Source organism: Leptonotus elevatus, chromosome 16 (assembly GCF_054856555.1).
Source record: "Leptonotus elevatus isolate MCC_2025b chromosome 16, RoL_Lele_1.0, whole genome shotgun sequence".
Taxonomy (NCBI): Eukaryota; Metazoa; Chordata; class Actinopteri; order Syngnathiformes; family Syngnathidae; genus Leptonotus; species Leptonotus elevatus.
In genome coordinates, this window is record NC_141254.1 from 5,977,471 (window position 1) to 5,998,517 (window position 21,047).

Sequence of the window (21,047 nt, forward strand, 5' to 3'; positions counted from 1 at the left end):
TTGACCACAGTCTCCACAAATATATGCATTATTTATTATGAAATGTATTACTGCTCAATTTTGATGTGGGCGTGTCTGCTGCGTTGTGACTAGACTTCCCACAGTGCAGGCTTTCCAAGTAAGGGGCGGCCATTAATCGCGTGTTAAAAACATTAGTGGCGTCAAAGCAACTCAAAATTGAGGCACCAATTTTGACACCCCTAGTCGAGAGCAATGTGTGACAATCTGTGCTGCTTTAACTTTAAGTGAGCGTCCGGATCCCCACCTCTGTGGGCCCCCGAGTGAAACAAGATCTTGGCAGTGCTCTTGCTCCATTTTATAGTTTTCATGGTCTGTGAATGAGGCACCCACCACCCACCAAGCTCCTCCCTGGGAACAGCAGGTTAAAATACACTTGATGTTGTGCCAAAAAGTGTGCTTTTTCTCTGGCTACGCATGAGCTGCATGTTTTTTTTTTATGCCTCTCCAAGAACCAGTTCTGCCCGTGTACAATGATCTCAGCGGGATGCACAGACACAAAAAAGAAGAAGTGCACCAATTTACCAAGTCAAGGAACAAGTGAAAAGCCACCACTGTCCACTTGAGTTATTCAGGATTTGCAACTCCCTCTACTGGAGACTTTTCAGTACTTGAACAGATAAAATAATAATTGTGTGCAGTTAATTGGTGATGGGTGTGTTATTAACTAGGGTTGTATTGTGTACTTTTCACATTTGAGCCTGCAGGTTACAAATTTGGAAACAACACTCGACAGTACCAATTTTCTGTACTTTTGTGTGTGTGTGTATGTGTGTTTGTGGTCATAAATGTTCCTTTATTTATTAATAACATCTAATTTCTATATAAACTATACAATATAGGTTTGAAGAATGATGTTTTATAAATAATAATAAAGTATAAATTACACAAAAATAAGCCAATAATTTGTTTATTTTTTCATGTGATGTATTGGAACTAGTGCTGTCAAAGTTAAAGCGTTAACTAATTAACTCATTCACTCCCATTGACGGCTATAGACGTCAAAAATTAATTTGAACTATTTCTATTAGTTTAACATTTTTTCCACTTTTGTTAACAAGAGTATGAAAACCTAGAAAAAAATTATCATACATTTAGAACAGATATAAAATTTGTGATTAATCGTGAGTTAACTATTGAAGTCATGCAATTAATTAAAAAAAAAATTGTAATTGCCTGACGCGGGGGAAAAAAAGAGAAAAGATTATAAAAAATGTATGATGTCAGGCGATTAAAATTTTAATCATAATTAATCGCATTACTTCACAAGTTAACTCACGATTAATCACAACCTTTATATCTGTTCTAGATGTACAATAAAAAAAGTCTAGGTTTTCATACTCTTGTTAACAAAAGTGGAAAAAATGTTAAACTAATAGAAATAGTTCAAATGAATTTTTGACGTCTATAGCCGCCAATGGGAGTGAATGAGTTAATTAGTTAACGCTTTCACTTTGACGGCACTAGTTCCAATACATCACATGAAAAAATAAACAAATTATTGGCTTATTTTTGTGTAATTTATACTTTATTATTATTTATAAAACATCATTCTTCAAAATAGAAATAGTTTAAATGAATTTTTGACGTCTATAGCCGTCAATGGCAGTGAATGAGTACATTTATCAAAATTTTAGCACAGGTTGTGTTTGAGCAATAAACATAACTACATGAATTAAAAGTAATGTTTGCGTATGACATTCTGAATATTTGTTCATGTCAAACTATTGGGGTCTTTTTTTTCCTATTTAAATTTTGCAAGTAATTAACTGATTAGAAAAAGAGGAGGATGAGCGTGTGTAGTGGATACAACATTTTTGAAGACGTCCTCTTAACATTAAATGTGAAAAACAGATAACAGGTGTTCTTTAAATTGGGCGGACAAAATATTTTGATAAAAAAGCCTTTTTAATTAAGCGATTAATCGTGATTAATCAAAATTCTAAGATGTGATAAATCAGATTTTTTTTTATTATCGTTTGACAGCTCCAATTGGAACCTAAGTTAGATTAGACCATTGTTTAAAAAAATTAATGTTTTCAAGTTGGAAATGAATAAAGTTTTTAAGTGTATGTGCCCTTGGTACGACTCGTTATATTTTTGCCACAAGCTTTTGCTATTTTACCCACGGAAATATCTGAAATGATTAATACGGTTACCGTCATTTGTCGGTGAATAATTCACCCCTGCTCCAAAATCATCCCGAAAAAACTGTCTTTTTTTTGTACTTGTGTATAATACGGTCCCCAATTTGGTGGAATGTAAGTATGCCTTTTTTTCTTTTTTTTAAACAACCTCTACATACTGATAAGTATCTATAAAATGTGAAAAAAAATCGTAATTTTGATCAGCCCTTGTAAAATACAGGGACAAATTTGGGATATTTTTTTTATTTTGTATTATATTCTGCTGAATCTAGTTAAAGTGCAATAATAGTTGTCAAAATGTATAATTGCAATAAAAAAAATAAGAAGAATGATCATAACAATAATCGTAATATTTATTTTGTGGCCCCAATTACATGTACAGTTAAGAACTTTTTCCAAAAACATAAAGCCCCGTACCACTGGGGAGCACAACAAGGAGAACAGGCTGCAGGAAGATGTTTTAGCTGTATAAGATCAAGTTGCCATGGTGACTGCACCCTGCTAGTTTGTCTCTCAACACCCATTTAAGGATCTCTGGTGTCCTCTACTGGCCACTTAGGAAAATACCACTGACCACACTGAATAGCTCATTAACATAAACCTTACTATTAGTAGATTGTAAAAACAACAAAAGTCCATCCATCATAAATTATTAAATTAAATACAATTGCAAATTATTCCGCTCATTGCCTTCAGTTTATATGATAAATTGCATTTGGCTACATTGTGTCGTCAGCTATTTTATTGATTTACTGACGTACAGATTTTGAGATATTTCTAATGGAAAACAAAAATCTCTCTGAAGGTCCTGAACTCCAGTTTTCATGTTTGCGTCATATTGAGCCCAATAACTGCCTGAAAAGTCATGTGACATAGCTGACGTCAAAAACTGACACTGTATCCTCAGATAGATAGTCAAGCAGTGTTTAAATAAAAAAAAACATAATTACACTTATAATGGACAAAATTCACAACTATAAAATAATCTAGATCAATCGATACTTGCTTTGGGAAATGGCCTCATTAATCACAGAACTATTAGGTAACTAAAGTAAGTCTAACGTATTTGATAACTCCCATTGTCACTGTCTCTAAATAGCTTAAATATCTCTCAGTATAAAATCCACTTCAAGCAAAGATGCATGAAAAGTTGAAGTCAAAGAAAATGCTGTTAAAATAACCACACAGGCCTAATCTGTTGAAGGCTCAAACACAAATCCCTTCCTTTAAAAACAATCCAATTCATAAAAAATGCATGAGAGCGGCCCCAGCAAGGAGCACAGAGTTTCATCATGAACCCGATGACACCAAAACCTGCAGTTACCAGCTACCCTCGCTAGATGGAGACAAACTGCTTTGAAACGACTCTCAAAAGTGAGCCGCGCTAAACTCGGATTGCATGTGGGAGGGAATTAGTTGGGCTTTTAAAAACAGCTAAAAGCGGGCGGTGCGTGTAGTGGTTTCAGTTCAGGTCCACCGGACAAGGGTACATGAGTCTTGACAGCTTTGGTGACAGATGAGCAGCAAACACAAGCAGATGTCTGCTCACTGATCTAATCATCAGTGCAGACCTCCTTGGTATAAAGCACCAAAAAAACAAAACAAAAAAAACTCCCAAGGGGATGGAGAGAGTAGAAACGGACTGAACACAGAGAGGAGGGTGAGTGAGTGACAGAGAGAGGGGGGGGAGAATTGTGGGAGGCAATTTTATCCTCGTGCGCATTCGGTAAGAGGGGTCAGCGAGTGCGATTGTTCTAGGACTGCCTGTCAAAACAGTGCCGCTACCACAACCAGTACCTCATGTGTGCCCCCCCCCTCACAAATGCACTCACGCCACTACGCTCCCGTGTCCTCAAATCATTCCCTAACAGCGACAGCGAGACCTTTTTTTTTTATTATTATTATTAGAGCTGCGTCACAGCAGCAACATCACACACTGACACACATAGGCAAGTGAATAACATTACACAAGCAGTGCACAACTTGTTGGGGAGAGTCAAGAAAAATGTTGTCTTACCAAGTGAGCCGGAGTGAGGGGGTGCTAGAAAAAAAACAAAAACAAAGGAGGGGATGCCGAGGCCAACCCAACGGCGCCTTCCTCTGCACGTACTGCTGAGGCCAGAGAGAGGGACAGTCAACCACATGGCAGGGACACGCTATCAGAGTGTGAGCAAAACAAGGAAGACAAGAGAAGGGTGAAGTAGAGGGGGGGGGGGGCGAGAGAGAAAGGGAGGGACAGAGTTTGAGAAGGTAGAGGAGTGAAAGTGTACCAAACGGCACTTGAAAGGGTGGGAGAGGGCAAGTGAACGGCGGAGAAAGGGAGGGAGAGAGAGAGCGAGCGAGCGAGAGACCTTAGGAGACAGAAGTTGTTGTTGAGTTTAGAGGACAGGGCCGTAGGGTAAAAGTGTTCAGCACACTGACACAAGAACAGCTCCATTATTCGGCCTGCTGGCAGATGATATTACACAACTCATGAAGTCATAATAACACCCGCAAAGATCTCTCATTCTTTCATGGAACATAATAACCCGCCATCTATCTTTTTTGTTTACATCTCCTCCCTCCCCATGGAAGAGATTATTGGAAGTCAGGTGGAGGACTGGAAATGGGCTCGGACAGGAGAAGCTCAACTTCCCGAGAAACACAGCAAAACAAAAACAACACGGACAGACGCTTTCTGCTGGCCGGCTACCGGGACGTGTGTCATGACAATCGTAAGTGTGCGGTCACTGAGAGAGAAGGGGGTTCAAAGTGTGACAGCTTGCGGCAGGAACAATAACAAAAAAAAAGTGGTGGAGGCCAGCGGGAGGTTTTTTAAGTTAACAAAAGCACATCGCAGGCAAGCTTAAGCTTGGTGAGAAGTTAATCATTAACTAATGGCTCAAAGACAAACTCAAACTACTCCTTTGCAAGTACTGTACACTTATTATTCATTTGTATGTCAACAACCAAGTGAGATAAACTGAATCGTGCACACTAAAGGCTGAAATGAAGTTATCCCAAAAACTTTCTTTACAATGATATATTATTATGTGTTTGTGGAACATGAGTTAAGAAGCAAAATCCACCTGTTTTTATCCAACTGAGGGGGCGGCCATTTTGCCACGTAACTGTCCACTGAAAATAACATCCCAGTTGCTCAGGGCTCAGGTACCGACCAATCACAGCTCACTTGTTTTCTGAGTTTGGTCATGTGATTGGCCGTTACCTGAGCCCTGAGCAACTGTGATGTCATCTTCAGTTGACAGCAAGTGCCAAAATGGCTGCCCCCTGAGATGGATCAAATTCATTCATATTCCAGTTTAATTAGAATACGGTATTTAGACTAGTGGGGCTGCACAGAACATATTACTGTAAAAAAAAAAAAAAAATGTTGGTTTAACTTCCCCGGTAAACAAATTCAAAATGATAAAAGAACTGTATAAAGTGGATTATTGCCCTGCTCGTGTGGCTCCATTGCCCATGCACACCAAAACACTGGTCCAAGCCTACTTGAAGAGATGGGTCTCGGTCTGCAAGGGAACTGTTGAACTTCTGCTCACTTTGGCGTATATGGTAAGTGTGAATAGTGAACACTACATGGACAAACAGACATGAACTAGTGTTAAAATGGCAGCAAATAGCAAAAGAAAATCAGAAATATGTTACAGTAATTATTCGTGGTGTGCATATCTCTAATAAAAAGATGATTCGATACGCATAATACATATGGGTGTGATGTGATTCAAAGATGGTTCATTTTAAAGTGAAACAATTCAATTTGGTTCGATTGAAGCGGCATTACGATTCGATGTCCAACGTGCAGGGATGAATGAGCATGAGCATATCATGGTAGTTTTGAGTACTAAGTTTTGAAATGAATGAATAATTGTATAACCTCAGAACTGGGATACTCACCCATTTTCACCTTGCAGTCTGTAAATTCAAGCAAGTGGCAAAATGGCCGCCCCCTGAGATGGATAGAAACGTCTGGATTTTGCTTCATAACTCATATTCCACAAATGTAATATTAACTCATTCACTGCCATTGATGGCTAAAGATTTCAAAAATGTATTTGAACTATTTCTATTAGTTTAACCATTTTTCCACTTTTGTTAACAAGAGTATGAAAACATAGAAGAAAAAAAATATTGTACATTTAGAACAGATTTAGAATTTGTGATTAATTGTGAGTTAACTATTGAAGTAATGCGATTAATTACAATTTTTAAAAAATCACCTGACGCCCCTAATTTTTAATAATCTTTTATAAAAAATTAAAAAAAAGATTATTAAAAAAAAGTCTAGGATTTCATACTCGTTAACAAAAGTGGGAAAAAAATGTTAAACGAATAGAAATTGTTTTAATGATTTTTGGACGTTTATAGGCGTCAATGGCAGTGAATGAGTTAATCAGAATGTCATGTTTAGACTAGCGAGGTCACATATAACATATTATTGTCAAAAAATGTTTAAGGTTGACTTCCACTTTATATTCTCTTCTATGTGGCATCACTTCTCGAAACAAGATATTATGATTTGCGGAATATGAATAAAGCAGCAAGATCAGGCAACGACCAATCACGGCTCAGCTTGCGTATGTCACATGACCAAACTCAGAAAACAGGTGAACCATTTTTTTTCTCATGTTACGTCTCCAAATTTTATATCTCAAAATAATAACACTAAAAAGTCCACAACCGTTGTCCTCATTCACATCTGAAGCAAAACAAGTGTGGCCTTCATGCTATTAATTGTCAACTTAAATGACAATATAAGCCTTGAATGCACTTCGATAACCCGTAACGCTCTCACGTATCCTTGAGAAGCACGCGTGGAGCCATGTGCTTGGAACTGTTGTTGAAGTTGCAGCTCGTCTCAGAGAGCGCGCCACTCGCGGTGCTTGCGGCTCACCACATCCTCTTGTCGTTTACAAAATAAACACATCGTCGTCACACACTTAAAGGCCTCACCGAGCACACGCACTGACCTTCCCGGGGGGCTCGCAACATTTTAAAATGCTTGTTGTGCAGCCAGGGGGGAATTCCTTCTTCGTCTGCTAACCTACAACAGCGTCTGTCTGGAATGGAAAAAGACAAGTCCTATCAGCATGCAAGATGAAGGGTAATGACAGGAAAATGATAAGAGCGTCCTCAGATTCCTCTTCGGTGCAGAATTAAATATTTCATGATGAAGACTAAACAATGAGGGGGAAGGTCTTGTGAGTTGACAGCCCCGAGATCGCCAAGGTCATCTCTTGTCTTGTCTGTGTGCAACGTGAGTCTTTATGTGCTTGTGAAAGGCAAACACATTTGTTAGGAAGTTTTAAAATGTGATTATTTGTTGCATGCTCAAACAAATCTGTCACAGTTTTAGAAGTTTTCGAGTCATTTCTACACTAATAGCATTTTAACTCATTCACTGCCATTGACGGCTATAGAAGTCAAAAATTCGTTTGAACTATTTCGATCAGTTTAACATTTTTTTTCCATTTTTGCTAACAAGAGTATGAAAACCTAGATTTTTTTTATTGTAAATTTAGAACAGATATAAAATGTATGATTATTCGTTAGATAACTAGTGAAGTCATGTAATTAGTTACAATTTAAAAATGTAATCGCCTCACGCCCCTAATTTAAAAAAAAGGGGCATCAAACTATTTTAATCTGAATTAATTGCATGACTTAAATAGTTGACTCACGATTAATCACACATTTTATATCTGTTATAAATGTACAATAAAAAAATTCTAGGTTTTCATTAAAAAAAAATTTTTTTTTTAAACTAATAGAAATAGTTCACATGAATTTTTGACGTCTATAGTCATCAATGGCAGTGAATGAGTTAATTAATGAGTTTGCCTTTACATGGATCTGTGATCAAACAATGAAGATAAACTGTAAACTCTCAGCTTTTATTTAACGAGAAAATGTTGTGGAAAATACACTTTTTAATTGCTTGTACAGTAGACTAGTAGCCTAGTAAGGATTGCTTGCCCTCCCATTAGGAGCCCTGCCCTATATTTTGCAATCAGTGCAGCTTTTGCTGGACATGCCCCCAGCACACCTGACAATTTGGTGGCTGTAAGACTAAAACTTTTAGTCCGCCGGGAATGACGTCTAAGAATTGGTGCAGGTAGTGCAACATGATTATGGTCAATTAATTTTGGTGTGTAAAATGTTCTATAATGTTGACCTTCATTTCCCAAGACATCCTTTAAGAGGTTTTCACAAACCAGACCAAGGGCTCCACAATATTTGCACAGTTGACACAATGCTATGTTGAGTGTTTTGGCCAAATACTATTTGGTCACTTGTTACTTTATTGAAGCACATAGATCAAAATCTCAGTTGGTGTCAGGTTTGTGTTAGAAATTGCCCACTGGAGTCTTTCTTTTAAAAAAAAGAAGGAAGAATGATGATGATGATTAGAAAAAATTGATTCTGCAATATATCGTGATATTACAGCGCGCAATTCTCAAATCGATTCGATATGCGGCAGAATCGATTTTTAAACATTCAATTTTTATGGGAATATTCAACAAAACGTCTTACTTAGGGTTAGGATTTACACATTAAGCATGAAAGAATGTTATGTTATGTTATGCCTTAATATTTTATTTCAGTGCTGTTCAAACATGCAACAGACTGCAACCTGATTTTTCAAATAAATAAATACATTTTCATACAAATCTTACAGTGTACATGTACAAGTTTACTGATTAGTATTTTCTAAATTTGAGTTTAAAAAATCGCAAAAATGTATTTAAAGATTGGTATCAGGATTAATCGGTATCGAATCGAATCGTGACCTATGAATCGTGATACGAATCGAATCGCCAGGTACTAGGCAATTCACACCCCTAATGATGATGATATGATGATGATGATGATGATGATGATATGATGATGATGATGATGATGATGAAGTAGAAGAAAAACAAGATGATGATGATGATGATGATGATGATGATGATGATGTAGAAGAACAAGATGATGATGATGAAGTAGAAGAACAAGATGATGATGATGATGATGATGAAGTAGAACAAGATGATGATGATGATGATGATAATGATGATGATGAAGTAGCATGGAAGAATGTTATATTAATGGAAGACTAAGCCTTAATATTTGATTTCAGTGCTGTTTAAACAAGAAACAGCACAGACTAAATAAAAAAAATTTCATACAAATCTTACAAGTTTACTGATTAGTATTTCATAGTATTTTCAAAATGTGAGTTTAAAAAAAATCGCAATAATCAATTTATAGATTCGTATCGGGATGAATCGGTATCGAATCGAATCGTGACCTATGAATCATGATACGAATTGAATCGCCAGGTACTAGGCAATGATGATGATGATGACGATGAAGTAGAAGAAGAAGTAAAGGAGGAAGAAGTAAAAGAAGATGATGAAGAAGAAATGGCCCCTTAAACATTGTCTGTTTTAGCTCTAGTGCATTTCTCTTGGGTAGTTTCGACGTGGACATTTCTTCTGCGCCGTGACTGGAATTCCCTTAGTTGAGGCTTTCCAAATAAGGGGCGGTCGTTAATCGAGCATTTAAAAAAAATGAGTGCCGTTAAAGGCACTTTAGGTTAACGAGATATTAACGCGATCATTTTGACACCCATAGTATTTACATTTAAGCATTAAAAAATGATTACCTGTACTACATTTACAGTATGTCACTTTATCCAAATACTTCTGAGGAATCTCTAATTGGCACATACCTTCTTTTTTTTGTGTGAAACATCTTAAATTTAACATGACAGTCTACAGAGATAAAATCATAATTTGTCCAAATACTTGTGAAACTGACTGACAACAAGAAAGTGGACGTAAATTGTTTGTTTATATGAGTATATGACATACAATACTGTAAAACTACTGTACATGTTGTCAAGTGTTGGTAGAAAGCCAAATGAAGGGAAAGCAGTTGCAAGGAGGGCTTCTAACGAGTCCACTTCCTCTGGAGGAACGTGTACAGAGCTGCTCACTACGGGTCTCTCAGGAATGTGTCAGTGGGCAGCGAGGTGGGGACTCTGACATGAAGCTATGCGGCTCACCATCTGGTGGAAGTGTCAGTCATGTACACATGCACAATTCGGGACTTTCAGAGGCAGACCCCCTCATGATGCACCTTTGACTTTGCTTTCAAAGTTAATGAAGTCCTCTGAAGCCTTGCTAAGTTTATGGAACTCAGAATTCAGCAAGTTATTCTGAATTATGAGCATACTTGCATACTTCCCATGTTCCCACCTAAAATTGGCTGAGAAGTTGTCGTTTTGGTTTACAGTGGTCATTATTAGGTCATTTTAGCCATTTAGAGGGGTCCTTTGAAAATGTATTTGATTCTATTCTAGTGAGACAAACACATATTAACCAAATACTGTGATTTCTACAGAAGCGTATTGCAAAACATTTTTGGGGGGAGTTTTGTTTTTTTGAGTATTTTTATTTTTATTTTCAGTTTTTCTGAATATTTTCTTCTGTTTTACTGAATATTTTTTTCTGTCAAAAACATATTCAGAAAAACAGGCTGAAAAAAATATTCAGAAAAACGGGGGGGAGGGGGGAAATCAAAAAAACAGAAACAAAATTATTCCGAAAAACAGAGCTGGTGTTCTGTTTTTCGGAATATTTTTTTTTACCTCCAAGTGACTTGTTGCAGACTCGCCTATAGCGGAAGCTGACACTTTCCCGCATACCTCCATATGCAATAAGAGGGTTATGTTTACTTACTGGCTCTCAATAAAGGAATGAATATGTATACTGTATTGTGGTTTGTTCTCTAATCTCTGAGGGAAAACCCCTTTAAAAAGAATATTCAGAAAATAAAAAATTCAGAAAAACAGAAAAATGATTATTTTATAAAACAGGGAAAAATGACTCACAAAAAAAACTTTAAAAAAATATCAGAAAAACAGAGATTTATTTTTTTTAAACAGAAAAAAATTACTCAAAATAACAGGGGAAAAGTGCTGATTTGGGTTTAAAATCTCACATTGCTGATGGCATCTCAAAGAAACTAGGCATATTGGGGTACAACCTGAACTGGTTGCCAGCCAAATGCAGGGCACACAGAGACAAACAACCATCACACTCACAATCACACCTATGGACAATTTGGAGTGTTCATGTCTTTGGAAGTGTGGGAAGAAACTGGAGTACCCGGAAAAAACCCACGCAAGCACGGGGAGAACATGCAAACTCCACCCAGGAAGGCCAAAGCCCGGACTCGATCGCACGTCCTCTGCACTGGGAGGTGGACGTGCTAACCAGTCATTCACCATGCTGCCCCCGATTAATTAATTAATTTGAAAAAATCTATTTTTAAAAGATGATTTTCTTGATCTAATTTACTCTTGCTGCTCTAACGCGGTCTTCCATTTGCTCTGTTGGAAGAGACACAGTTGAAATACTATGTCTGCCATCTAGTGGTGAATAATGTTGTTACAACTAAAAACTGATCAGGTTCGGAAACATTTTATAATTTTCAAAAATTAATCAAGGGCAACTCCGAGTGTGGGCACAGGCTGCAGCCGGCCAGATTAGCGACACTAAAGCAGAGTAATAATAAATCATTTGGATTGCATTTTAGCTGGCAGATTCGCTAGCAGCTAGCTGAGCTTTATTTTGTTTTGTTGTTGTCTTGTACTAGCACTTTTCTCTCAGTCCTGTTACTACGTCTCCTCTAGCCTCGCGATCCATATCCGGTCGCGAAATGTTTTTTTTTTCTTTTTAAATACATTTTTAATAGATTTTCTTGAAAACGTATTGGGTGGTAGTCAGTTTACTATTAAGTATTAATATGGTGTGGGAAACACTGCAATACTTATGAAAAACTAACCAGCTTTTCTGTGAAATGGTTAATTTCAACTTTCCCTGAAAAAATGGCAATTTATGCTTAGCGATATTATAGCACTTTTGTGAATATTTTTGCATCAAGTACAGTATTGGCCATTTTGGACAGTCACGTGATCATTGTGACGTGTGCGTGCGTAAAAGACGCATATATGACATGGCAGCTAATGACAACAAAGACACTCACCAGGAATTACTGCGTCCCACGGTGAACATCAATCAAAGGTGAAATTACGCCCTATAGCAAAGAAGCATTTCTTCAAAAACAGTACAGCCATGGAGGACTCGCCAAAGATTTGTGTCCACAGCCGAAAGAGGGGATGAAAGTGGCCAATAACAACTCATTCTGCAGGCCGGCTCATAGCAAGTTGGAGTTGGGGACCGTCTACAAGTTGCATGTTACAGAGGATCAAATTACCAGTCAAGTCACCATTGACATTGTTCACTCTGGAAATGTAAGTTGGGGACGGTCCCTAAATTGGACGGTAAACATCCGGGTGACTTTTACTCTACAAACCATGCTACATATTGTTAAGCACGCTTTTAGCCCACATTAGGAGAGGCCACCCCCACCGCCCCATCCCCACGCGGAATGACGTGACACCTGACGTGCGGAGAATTTTACCATCATCAGAATTTTTTTTTTTAGCCCATTACGTCAGCAAACTCCGATCCAAGCGAATGACGGCTGCTGTCGTTTACGACCGGATACGTCATCACGGTCACGTGACCAGGATAATGGCGTTGCACACGGTATGTTTTTATTTTGATACTTAATCGGTTTAAAAGAAAATTCTGGGAAAAAGATGCCAGAGATATTTTTTATTTATATATTTATTATATTTTGTTGATGGTAATTGAATGCTCCATTGAAAGTGAAAGTATGTTTTTGTTGTCCATATGCAAGGTACTAATAGCCACTGTAGTCTACTTTGCCTGTATTTCGTAACATTTATGTAAAAAAATTTAAAAAGCAAGTTAGCATTCGAGGAATGTGCTAATGCACATTTGTTTGCCCAAATGTGATGTGATGTCAATTTGTGCTAGTGTGTTAAGTATGCTAACTATTGATTATTGACTATTACTATTATTGATGAGCCATATGAATTGGATGCTGGTTTTTAAATTAATAAAGAAAGCATAAAAAAATGTGCAGGTGATTGAAGATAAAAATTTTAACTACTGAATGTCTTTATGTACCATGGGTTCCTAATTGTGTACATGCTAGAAGCATCGTGTTGATGCTTTCTGATCCTCTGCATTTTAAGTGCTTCTGGCATCTAAATGCAACAAAATTATTTTAAAAAATTGTTGGTGCCACCATTTTTTAAATGTTCTTATTTTTATTTATTAAATTATTTTTGCAGTTATCACGATACACGTGAGGTCCCGCTCCCTCTCCTTACTAATAATAGAGATTGACTGTATTGTAATGTGTGTGCTGTGTAAGAGCAGGAAGAACACATGACCATTTTCTCCTTGTCATGAGCATGGTCTCTCCTGTTTGGATTAAGGTTGTTTTTGCATATTTTAAAGACATAATTTAACTTTATATTTGTTAAAAACTTTTTTTGTCACCTTGTTTCAGGTGCCTCTCTTCAATAGTATTATTAATTAAATATTAGCTTGAAACTGATCAAACAAGCTAGATATTTATTTTACAGTAAATTCATAGTATATTGTTAATTTTGTTTAATGGTCTCAGGCCTTTACAGTTTTTATTACCCCACTTCATGCTTTATTACTTGAAGTAATGTGTAAAGCAATCCCTTTGTAGCTGAATGTGCTTTGATATTCAAAACCATCCGAAGGTAAATGTCAGCCTGATAATAGGCTAATATAAACAACACTGCCAGAGGACTGTGTAACACTGCTGCAATGAGTTTATAGCAGGTGAATGATCTGTAATTATATTTATTATTATTAATTTTTCATTAACTTATTTGCTCCCAAAAATGTATAAATACGTTCTATTTTTAACATTTCAAGTGTCCCAATGACGTATTTATACGTTTTATGTTATTTTATGCTAGAGCATACAGAAGGCTTTTTTGCAGCCTCTTAACTGCACAGAACGATTGAAGCAATGGCAATTATTACACAAACGGCCAGCTGGTGGCAGGAGAGCAAAAGAGATCAACCAGGGCCATGTTGAAAAAACCCTTAAATACTCACAATTCTAAATAGATTTATGAACAATGATGAAACTTAGCTATATTCTAATGCTAATTGCTGCAAAACGGAAACTGATAGAAATATAGGCTACTTTTTGTTCCTGATGAAAGAAAATACTTTAATCTTTCTTCTAGTAGGTTCCATGTTTTTATAGCCATAGAACACAAAATTCTGTGGGCCTTGCAAAATCAGTCAAAAGTGAAGGGGGATTGCTTCTGGAAAAATAGTTCTGTCTACTGCACTTATGTGCTATAAATACAAAATGTATCTTGTGTGTTTAAGGTCCCACACTGAAGAAATTGTTGGTAGAAAAAATGTATAGCTGCAATAACTGTGCTCTATTTATTTAGGCTTGTCTTGAGTGGGCAAAATGCACTGTCATGCCTTTGAAGCAGGATCCTGGCATTTCAAACATGCCACCACTTGAACTGTCAACAAGAAAGTAGTTGATCATTCAATGCAAAACACAAAACACACACGTCAACAAGAAGTCGAGTTTAAACGCTTCCTCCTACTGTGTGACTGACAAACGCTTCACTGTTAATCACAAGCCGTACATTGAAAACAGATCCATATCAACATGCGTGTTTGAGACATAGCAGGGCTCTTGATTGCGCAACTGCTTTCTACCAAAACAACTCAGACCTGTTGAGTAACGCTGAGAAAAAGAGAGAGGCAGAGAGAGAGAGAGGGAGAAGAAAGCTAATACAGAGCACATAAAGCTCACGATGAGAGGTTTAATGGGTGGTAAAAAGATTCCATAGTTCAAAAAGATCATGAAACACTTAATGAATTATAAAAATCAGACATGGCACAATAATGTGCTGTTGTTAGATAAATGGTTAGATTTGGAATGTTACATAACCTTGTTTTTGAGCCACAGTGGCAAAATAGGGTAGCAGTGGGCTACATCTCAAGAGTTCAGGGTGTGGCGATGGTGGAGATATGGCAAAAAAAAAAAAAAAAAAACTAAATTTTTCCATTATTGGGAGGGGTGTGGGGATGGAGCAGGCTGCGAGAAGACATAAAACAAGACAAAATGTTCATATTTGGCTGGCATAAACCACATGAGAGCCAGTCTAATTAAAGCTCTATAAATAAGACAATAACTTGGCCTGGAGCAGTTCTCGGTGGGTTTCACATAACAAAAACACATTTCACAAAAATATAATTCAGTTCAAGGAAATCGGGTCGCAAAACAACAAGAGGAAAAATTTACAATCTTAAATCTGTTTTAGTCACAAAAAAAGCACTTTGTGGATCCTTTTAATCAGATAGCAGAAACAACCGACATTAACATCATGAATATGCGTATTCATGGACCAGTAGAATAAATATCAGATTTATTATACATAAATTCTAATTGTTCAGCCCTGGCGAGAGGAAACCGGCATACCTCGACAAAATCTATACATGGTCCAGGAGAATGTACTACACGGGAAGATGACAGGTCAGAGGTCACATTCCTTTCAAACCATGAAAGTCAGAAAAGTGAGTCCGATGTATTAGAGCGCTATGATAACGTTATTGTCATTTGGAACACACTTAACAGTTTGTATTAGAACAGCTGAAAAATATGGTTGTGTAAAACAGGCATAAACATTAACATGAATTTGTACAGCAGGCCTACCTGTAACTAGCTACTTTAGTAACTATTGCTAAATTTGCAGTAGATTAGCACTGGAACTTTTATGGAAATTGTGTCACAACATCTTGAGATAAATACATTACCTGGAAAGATGACATTTTATGCACATGTCAAAGATACAGGTATTTATAAACATTAAAACACATAATGGTAGAATGACTAAACGGATGCAGTGTGCACCCTCTTACAATGCTGCAAACCGGCCAGTAGGGGGCAGTCTTTACCTTCCAATTTGCTACTACTAAACTACTCTCGTTGAGAGCCCAGCAAGTTTCATACTCCTGCCAAACACCTTCCCCGCATACTCTCCACCACTGCAAAACACTGGCATCTTCAAATTGTACCTGGTTCAGGCACAAGACTTCCCATCTACATCGCTGAAAAAAAGTGTGAAGTTTGGGAACGTTAAAATACTCTCCAGTACGCCAGGTGGCGCTAACACACTTCTATGATTAAGACAAAAGAAGATGGGCTAACTCCAATACACGAGATGGCGCTACAACACTTTTCTGCGACTCAAAAAGACCGAAGAAAAATCGCCGGTCCATGCCGGTTCGGTACGTGGAGCGGATTAATTCGAGTGAGTAACTTTTCGAACGTTTTGTGAAAACATGTTTACCAAAGCGTTGTTGCATTAAGCCAAAGTAGCGAGTCGAACCTTTGCGCCACTGTCATAGAGACCGATGTGCTACTGACGAAGTGCTAACAGAAGCTAACGTTAGCTCGCCGAGTAGACCGCCCTGCCGCATCTAAACGTGCGATATATCAATTCAATTAAGCGTATCCAATTAAATGTGTTAGCCGAGTGTCATCGACGAGACATTCTTAAATTAAGGTCTCTACAATGACTATTTAAGCGTGAGATTCTGTTCAACACATGATGGTGAACTGGAGTCAAATGTAAGTAGGGTTGAAAATGTTCCTGTAAATTTCTATGGAGAAATGTATGAAAAAATAACACTGCAAATTACACTTCTACAATAAAATAAGTACATTTCAAGAGATGTATTTGGCAGTGGAACTTGATCAAGTTTTAACAAACACTTATTTCACTGAAAAACAAAACACGAATGTTCTTTAGTATTGCTCATTCTGAATTTTCCTGCAAGAAAGTGAATTTAAGCAACCATAAATGTAATGTTTTGCTATATTTGATGTGCCCCAGGTTTAACATGGACATTCTCAAGGGTCCATTGGACATGCTGAAGAGTCCCGTGGGCATGGGTGTTGCCCTAGGTGTGGGCTGCGGGCTCCTCCTGGGTTGGCAGCTGCGCTCCCACTTGGGTCCTTCTCCCAGAAGTTGGCTGGGTGCCATGGGTTCCAGCTCGAACGAAGCGATGGTGATGGGGGAAGGAGGGGAGTTCAAGTTGATCCTGGCGGTCCGCACCAACCTGAAGATGGGCAAGGGCAAGGTGGCGGCCCAGTGCGCCCACGCGGCTGTGGCTGCCTTCAAGCAAGTGCAGCGCAGGAACCCCGAGCTCCTCAAGATGTGGGAGTACTGCGGCCAGCCAAAAGTGGTGGTGAAGGCCCCGGACGAGGAAACGTTAATTCAGCTCATGGGGCTCGCCAAGGAGATGAGGCTGCCCGTCAGCCTGATCCAGGATGCGGGCAGGACACAAATCGCCCCCGGTTCCCGCACAGTGCTCGCCATCGGTCCCGGTCCGGTGGAGCTCATTGACAATATCAGTGGGGATTTGAAGCTTTATTAAAGCCTGCGCCTCTTCTGATGAATTTCTTGTAAACAGCTTCAATATTGATACAACTTCTAAATGAAATGAACACACTGGTATACAATTACCGCTGTCACTATCACTGGTACAGATACATGAACAAAGATGCATTTTTTTGTAAATACTGTACAGGTAATTATTTGGACTTAAAGTGAAGTTGGTTAATTTACCATGACACATCTTGCCAACAGTAACAGGTGCACCTAATGTTGTGGCCATTGTGTAAAACAGTCACGTTTGGTCAGTCACAATTAGTACCCAGAATCTTCTAACACTACACTGCCTCTGTCTCTGTCTCGTACAAATACAATCACATTATCAAGGTTTACCTTACCTTGGGGGCGGGGTTTAATGTTTTCCTCATCGATCTGTGGGGTAAAATCTTTTCAGAAGGCCAATTTCTACAATATATTAAAAAACATATTCAGAAGGTGAATTTGGGTTTCCGTTAGCTTTAGGAGATCAGTTTTTTTTTATTCTTGTGAAATTTGGCATGGAGCAGCTTGACAACATGGACCAGATTAGCTGTGTAATGTCCTATAAACAGCCTTCCCTGCATTCAACCAAATGTTTATCAGAAAAATTGTATTGCATTCACCTGTTGCTGGAAGAATCTATTTGTATATTTAAGCATTTGATAGAAATTAACACTGTTGCAGGAGTACTCACTTTGGGAGTTTGAAATAAAGCCGCTTTGTATTATGAAAAACTTTGGTGCACCTAAATTAGGGCTGGCAATAACATTTCCTTGACTGATTCTAGGGTAACTTAAAAAATATATATTTGAATGAGATTTGACAATCTTGAGATTCTCTCTGGACTCCAATCAATCATAGGGCAGATATTCTCACACACACATTAACGCATAGATTCAATTAACCGTGCATGCATTTTTTTTTCTTCATTTGGAGCGGCTTAATTCCGCTGCATCGTCCAAGAAAATTACCGGTGCATAATTTTTTATTTTGACTGTCCAGATGACCACAAAATGCCTCCATCTATGTCAAGTGATGTAATGACAGAACTGTTCTACTGAAGTGACAATTGTTTGGTGGTTTTTCCAATGAAAAATATTTGCCTTGGGTACATAAAGGTTGGGAAATACAGATTCTTCTGTATATCCATTGTACATCCTAAATATAGGTTGTCAGTACATTTAAGACAAAACTACTTTTGACAAACCAGAAGCCTTTATTTTTTTCTTTAGTGGAAAACAAAACCGCTGTTTCATTCATTCTGATTATGCACAATCAAGTATCGTAAGTGCACAATTTCAACATGGATAATTTAGCCAGGATTATAAATTCAAAAAGGAGTTAATGATTTTCTGTATAACGTTTTGATATATATCTATATATATCTATATATACTTCAAATGACCACAAGTCCTGTGACAATTCATAACCACAAGAGGATATTTGTTTTGAGAACCTCCGCAGTGACCCAGACATAAAGGTGCAGAAACGAGCTGCAGCATATAGAGAGGGGGGTGCATTATGGGTCTGCCTCCCTCCTGAGTTGGAATGGTCCCAACGTCACGATTGCATTTAAAGCACAACGGCGTGTCGTCTGGATGTACAAAGTCCTGCATAGACTGGAAAGAGTCGACACCTTATCTGAAAATACTCTCCTTCGACATTCGGCCCTAAAGAGTGTTTTGCGGGGACGATGTAGTGTTTCCGGACTGTGGCGGTCATACGATCAAAAGAAATGGATCTCAAGCGGATTTGGTGATGGAATATACAATATTAAATGCGGTTTACAGTCAGGAAGCTGCTCTCACACACGCAAACAGGAAGAGGGTCTACATTAATTTCTTCTCACTACTGAGTGCAAATCAGAAGCTTCACAACTGAGAAGAGAACTAGCTCTTCACCCAAGCCGACCCCCGCCCACCCTATTGTACACAAACCACATACCATTCAAATAAAATAGAAGAAATTAATCTAGTCAATATGGAATGTGAGAAAATTACTCTTTTGTGATTAAATCTTTGAAGAAAAACAAACAAGTCCTTCATGAAAGCTTGTAAGGGAGAAAAGTACAAAAAGGAAGGGGGGTGCTTTGTATGATCCCTAATTTGCTCCGTGTTGAGGGCAGGGGGAGACAAAAATGGTCTGCTCAAGGACTGTGTGCTCCAGTCCACACGTGGACAGAAGGGCGGAGGGATCTTTACATGCCGTAGCCGAATCCTGGCGCGGCGGCCGGCTGACCGTATGTGGCGGCCGGCGCCTGGTAGCCGTAGCCGTACGCTTGCTGGGCCGGCACGGCGACGCTGGGGCCCGCTGTCAGCATCAGCTGGGGTGTGCCTGCAATATAGACATGCACAAACATTTATTGATAGGTTTTGTTGTATATACACCTGAGGAATGTTGTATGTTCTGTTTCTATGTGTTGCAGCTCCATTTTGATGTTCCAATATACATGAATTTCCTCTCATTTTAGGCACCACTTCACGTCAACTGCGAGACAAACTGAAGGCGAATTTTGTTAACAAATTCACCAAACAAGTAAAAGGAGGTTTAATGAGAGCTAAAAGTCAACCTTAAAAAAGTCTTGACAATAATGTTGTATGTGACCTCATTAGTCTAAACATGACATTCTGATTAGTATTACATTTGTGGAATATGAGTTATGAAGAAAAATGCAGCTGTTTTTATCCATCCCATGTTGCCACTTGCTGTCGACAGAAGATGACATTCCAGTTACTCAGGGCCAAGGCAACGACCAATCACAGATCACCTGTTTTCTGAAGCTGAGCTGTGATTGGTTATTACCTGAGACCTGAGCCACTGTGATGTCATTTTTACTCGACAGCAAGAGGCAAAATGGCCGCTGTCTGCTGCTTAACTCATATTATTAACCAAAAATAATATATTTAGAGACTAGTGGGGCTGCAATGAACATATTACAGTATTGTCAAGAACATTTTTGTTGGTACCCTTTTAATTAATCTTGATGCTTGGGATTTTTTGACTAAAGCATGTCACAGGCTTGTGAAAAATGCACACTTGGCTAAATTGTGAAAACCCTGTTTTCAAAAAATGAGTACTGATGATTAGAACGGTTACCATAGACGATAGGTTGCGTCTCTGTTGCTTGTTCCTCTTCTTTCCTTAGTGATTCTGAGGTTTCAAGCTTGTCCACCTATCAAATTAAAGAACAAAAAAGGCTAAGTGCCACATGATAACGACACAAATTTGTGAACACGGCAAAAGCAAACATAAGCCTCTAAGTTGCGATCAAAATGTTCAAAACTGTTCTGTACATTTTTTTTTTATAAAAAAGAAAAGAAAAAAAGTATGGTATCCATATCCATTAAAATTTGGCCAAAAAAGTGTCAATTTCTTAAAAGTGAAAAATGATATGAGGAAAAAAGTCTGATAATTCAGTGGCCCGAAAGCAATTCCACATTCACCATCCACTTTATTTTAATCAACAACAAGCGCTTTTCCATGCTGTGTGTCACTGTGGTGGA

General features: G+C 38.2%; 3 protein-coding genes across 7 annotated transcripts in view; 1 reads left to right on the forward strand and 2 right to left on the reverse strand.

Annotated features, from left to right (window-relative positions):
* The window catches only part of LOC147160451 (uncharacterized), an 81,834-nt gene extending 69,287 nt beyond the window's left edge, over positions 1-12,547 (reverse strand). For 2 of the 3 annotated variants that reach the window (XR_015090388.1, XM_086057778.1), the window contains exon 1: positions 4,183-4,350. The gene's annotated coding sequence lies outside the window, so the exon portion shown is untranslated. Of the gene's footprint in view, positions 1-4,182; positions 4,351-7,135; positions 7,226-12,203 lie in introns of those variants that run through there. The other variant, XM_086057777.1, reaches the window with a different exon arrangement.
* Positions 12,491-18,942, forward strand: ptrh2 (peptidyl-tRNA hydrolase 2). 3 transcript variants are annotated; one of them, XM_086057776.1, is made up of 2 exons: positions 12,491-12,769; positions 17,005-18,942. In XM_086057776.1, the coding sequence occupies exon 2, from the start codon at positions 17,012-17,014 to the stop codon at positions 17,546-17,548; it is 537 nt and encodes a 178-aa protein (XP_085913902.1). In that variant the 5' UTR covers positions 12,491-12,769; positions 17,005-17,011; the 3' UTR covers positions 17,549-18,942. The 3 variants fall into 3 exon arrangements, with proteins under 3 accessions (XP_085913902.1, XP_085913901.1, XP_085913900.1); XM_086057775.1 differs by lacking the exon at positions 12,491-12,769 and adding an exon at positions 16,324-16,419 and having other exon boundaries at positions 17,005-18,938; XM_086057774.1 differs by lacking the exon at positions 12,491-12,769 and adding an exon at positions 16,448-16,739.
* Positions 18,741-21,047, reverse strand: part of cltca (clathrin, heavy chain a (Hc)) — a 34,549-nt gene continuing 32,242 nt past the window's right edge. The window contains exons 29-30 of the mRNA XM_086057773.1: positions 20,641-20,716; positions 18,741-19,878 (exon numbers count right to left, since the gene is read on the reverse strand). Of these exons, the coding sequence (XP_085913899.1) occupies positions 19,742-19,878; positions 20,641-20,716 (213 nt within the window). The 3' untranslated portion in view covers positions 18,741-19,741. The remainder of the gene's footprint in view (positions 19,879-20,640; positions 20,717-21,047) is intronic.

What these genes read in the sequence shown, in the direction of transcription:
- ptrh2 (XM_086057774.1), top strand. Translation starts at nt 16,717, where the DNA reads ATGATGGTGAACTGGAGTCAAAT. An exon ending in ATGGTGAACTGGAGTCAAAT is followed by an intron (nt 16,740 to 17,004) that starts GTAAGTAGGGTT and finishes GATGTGCCCCAG; the next exon opens with GTTTAACATGGACATTCTCA.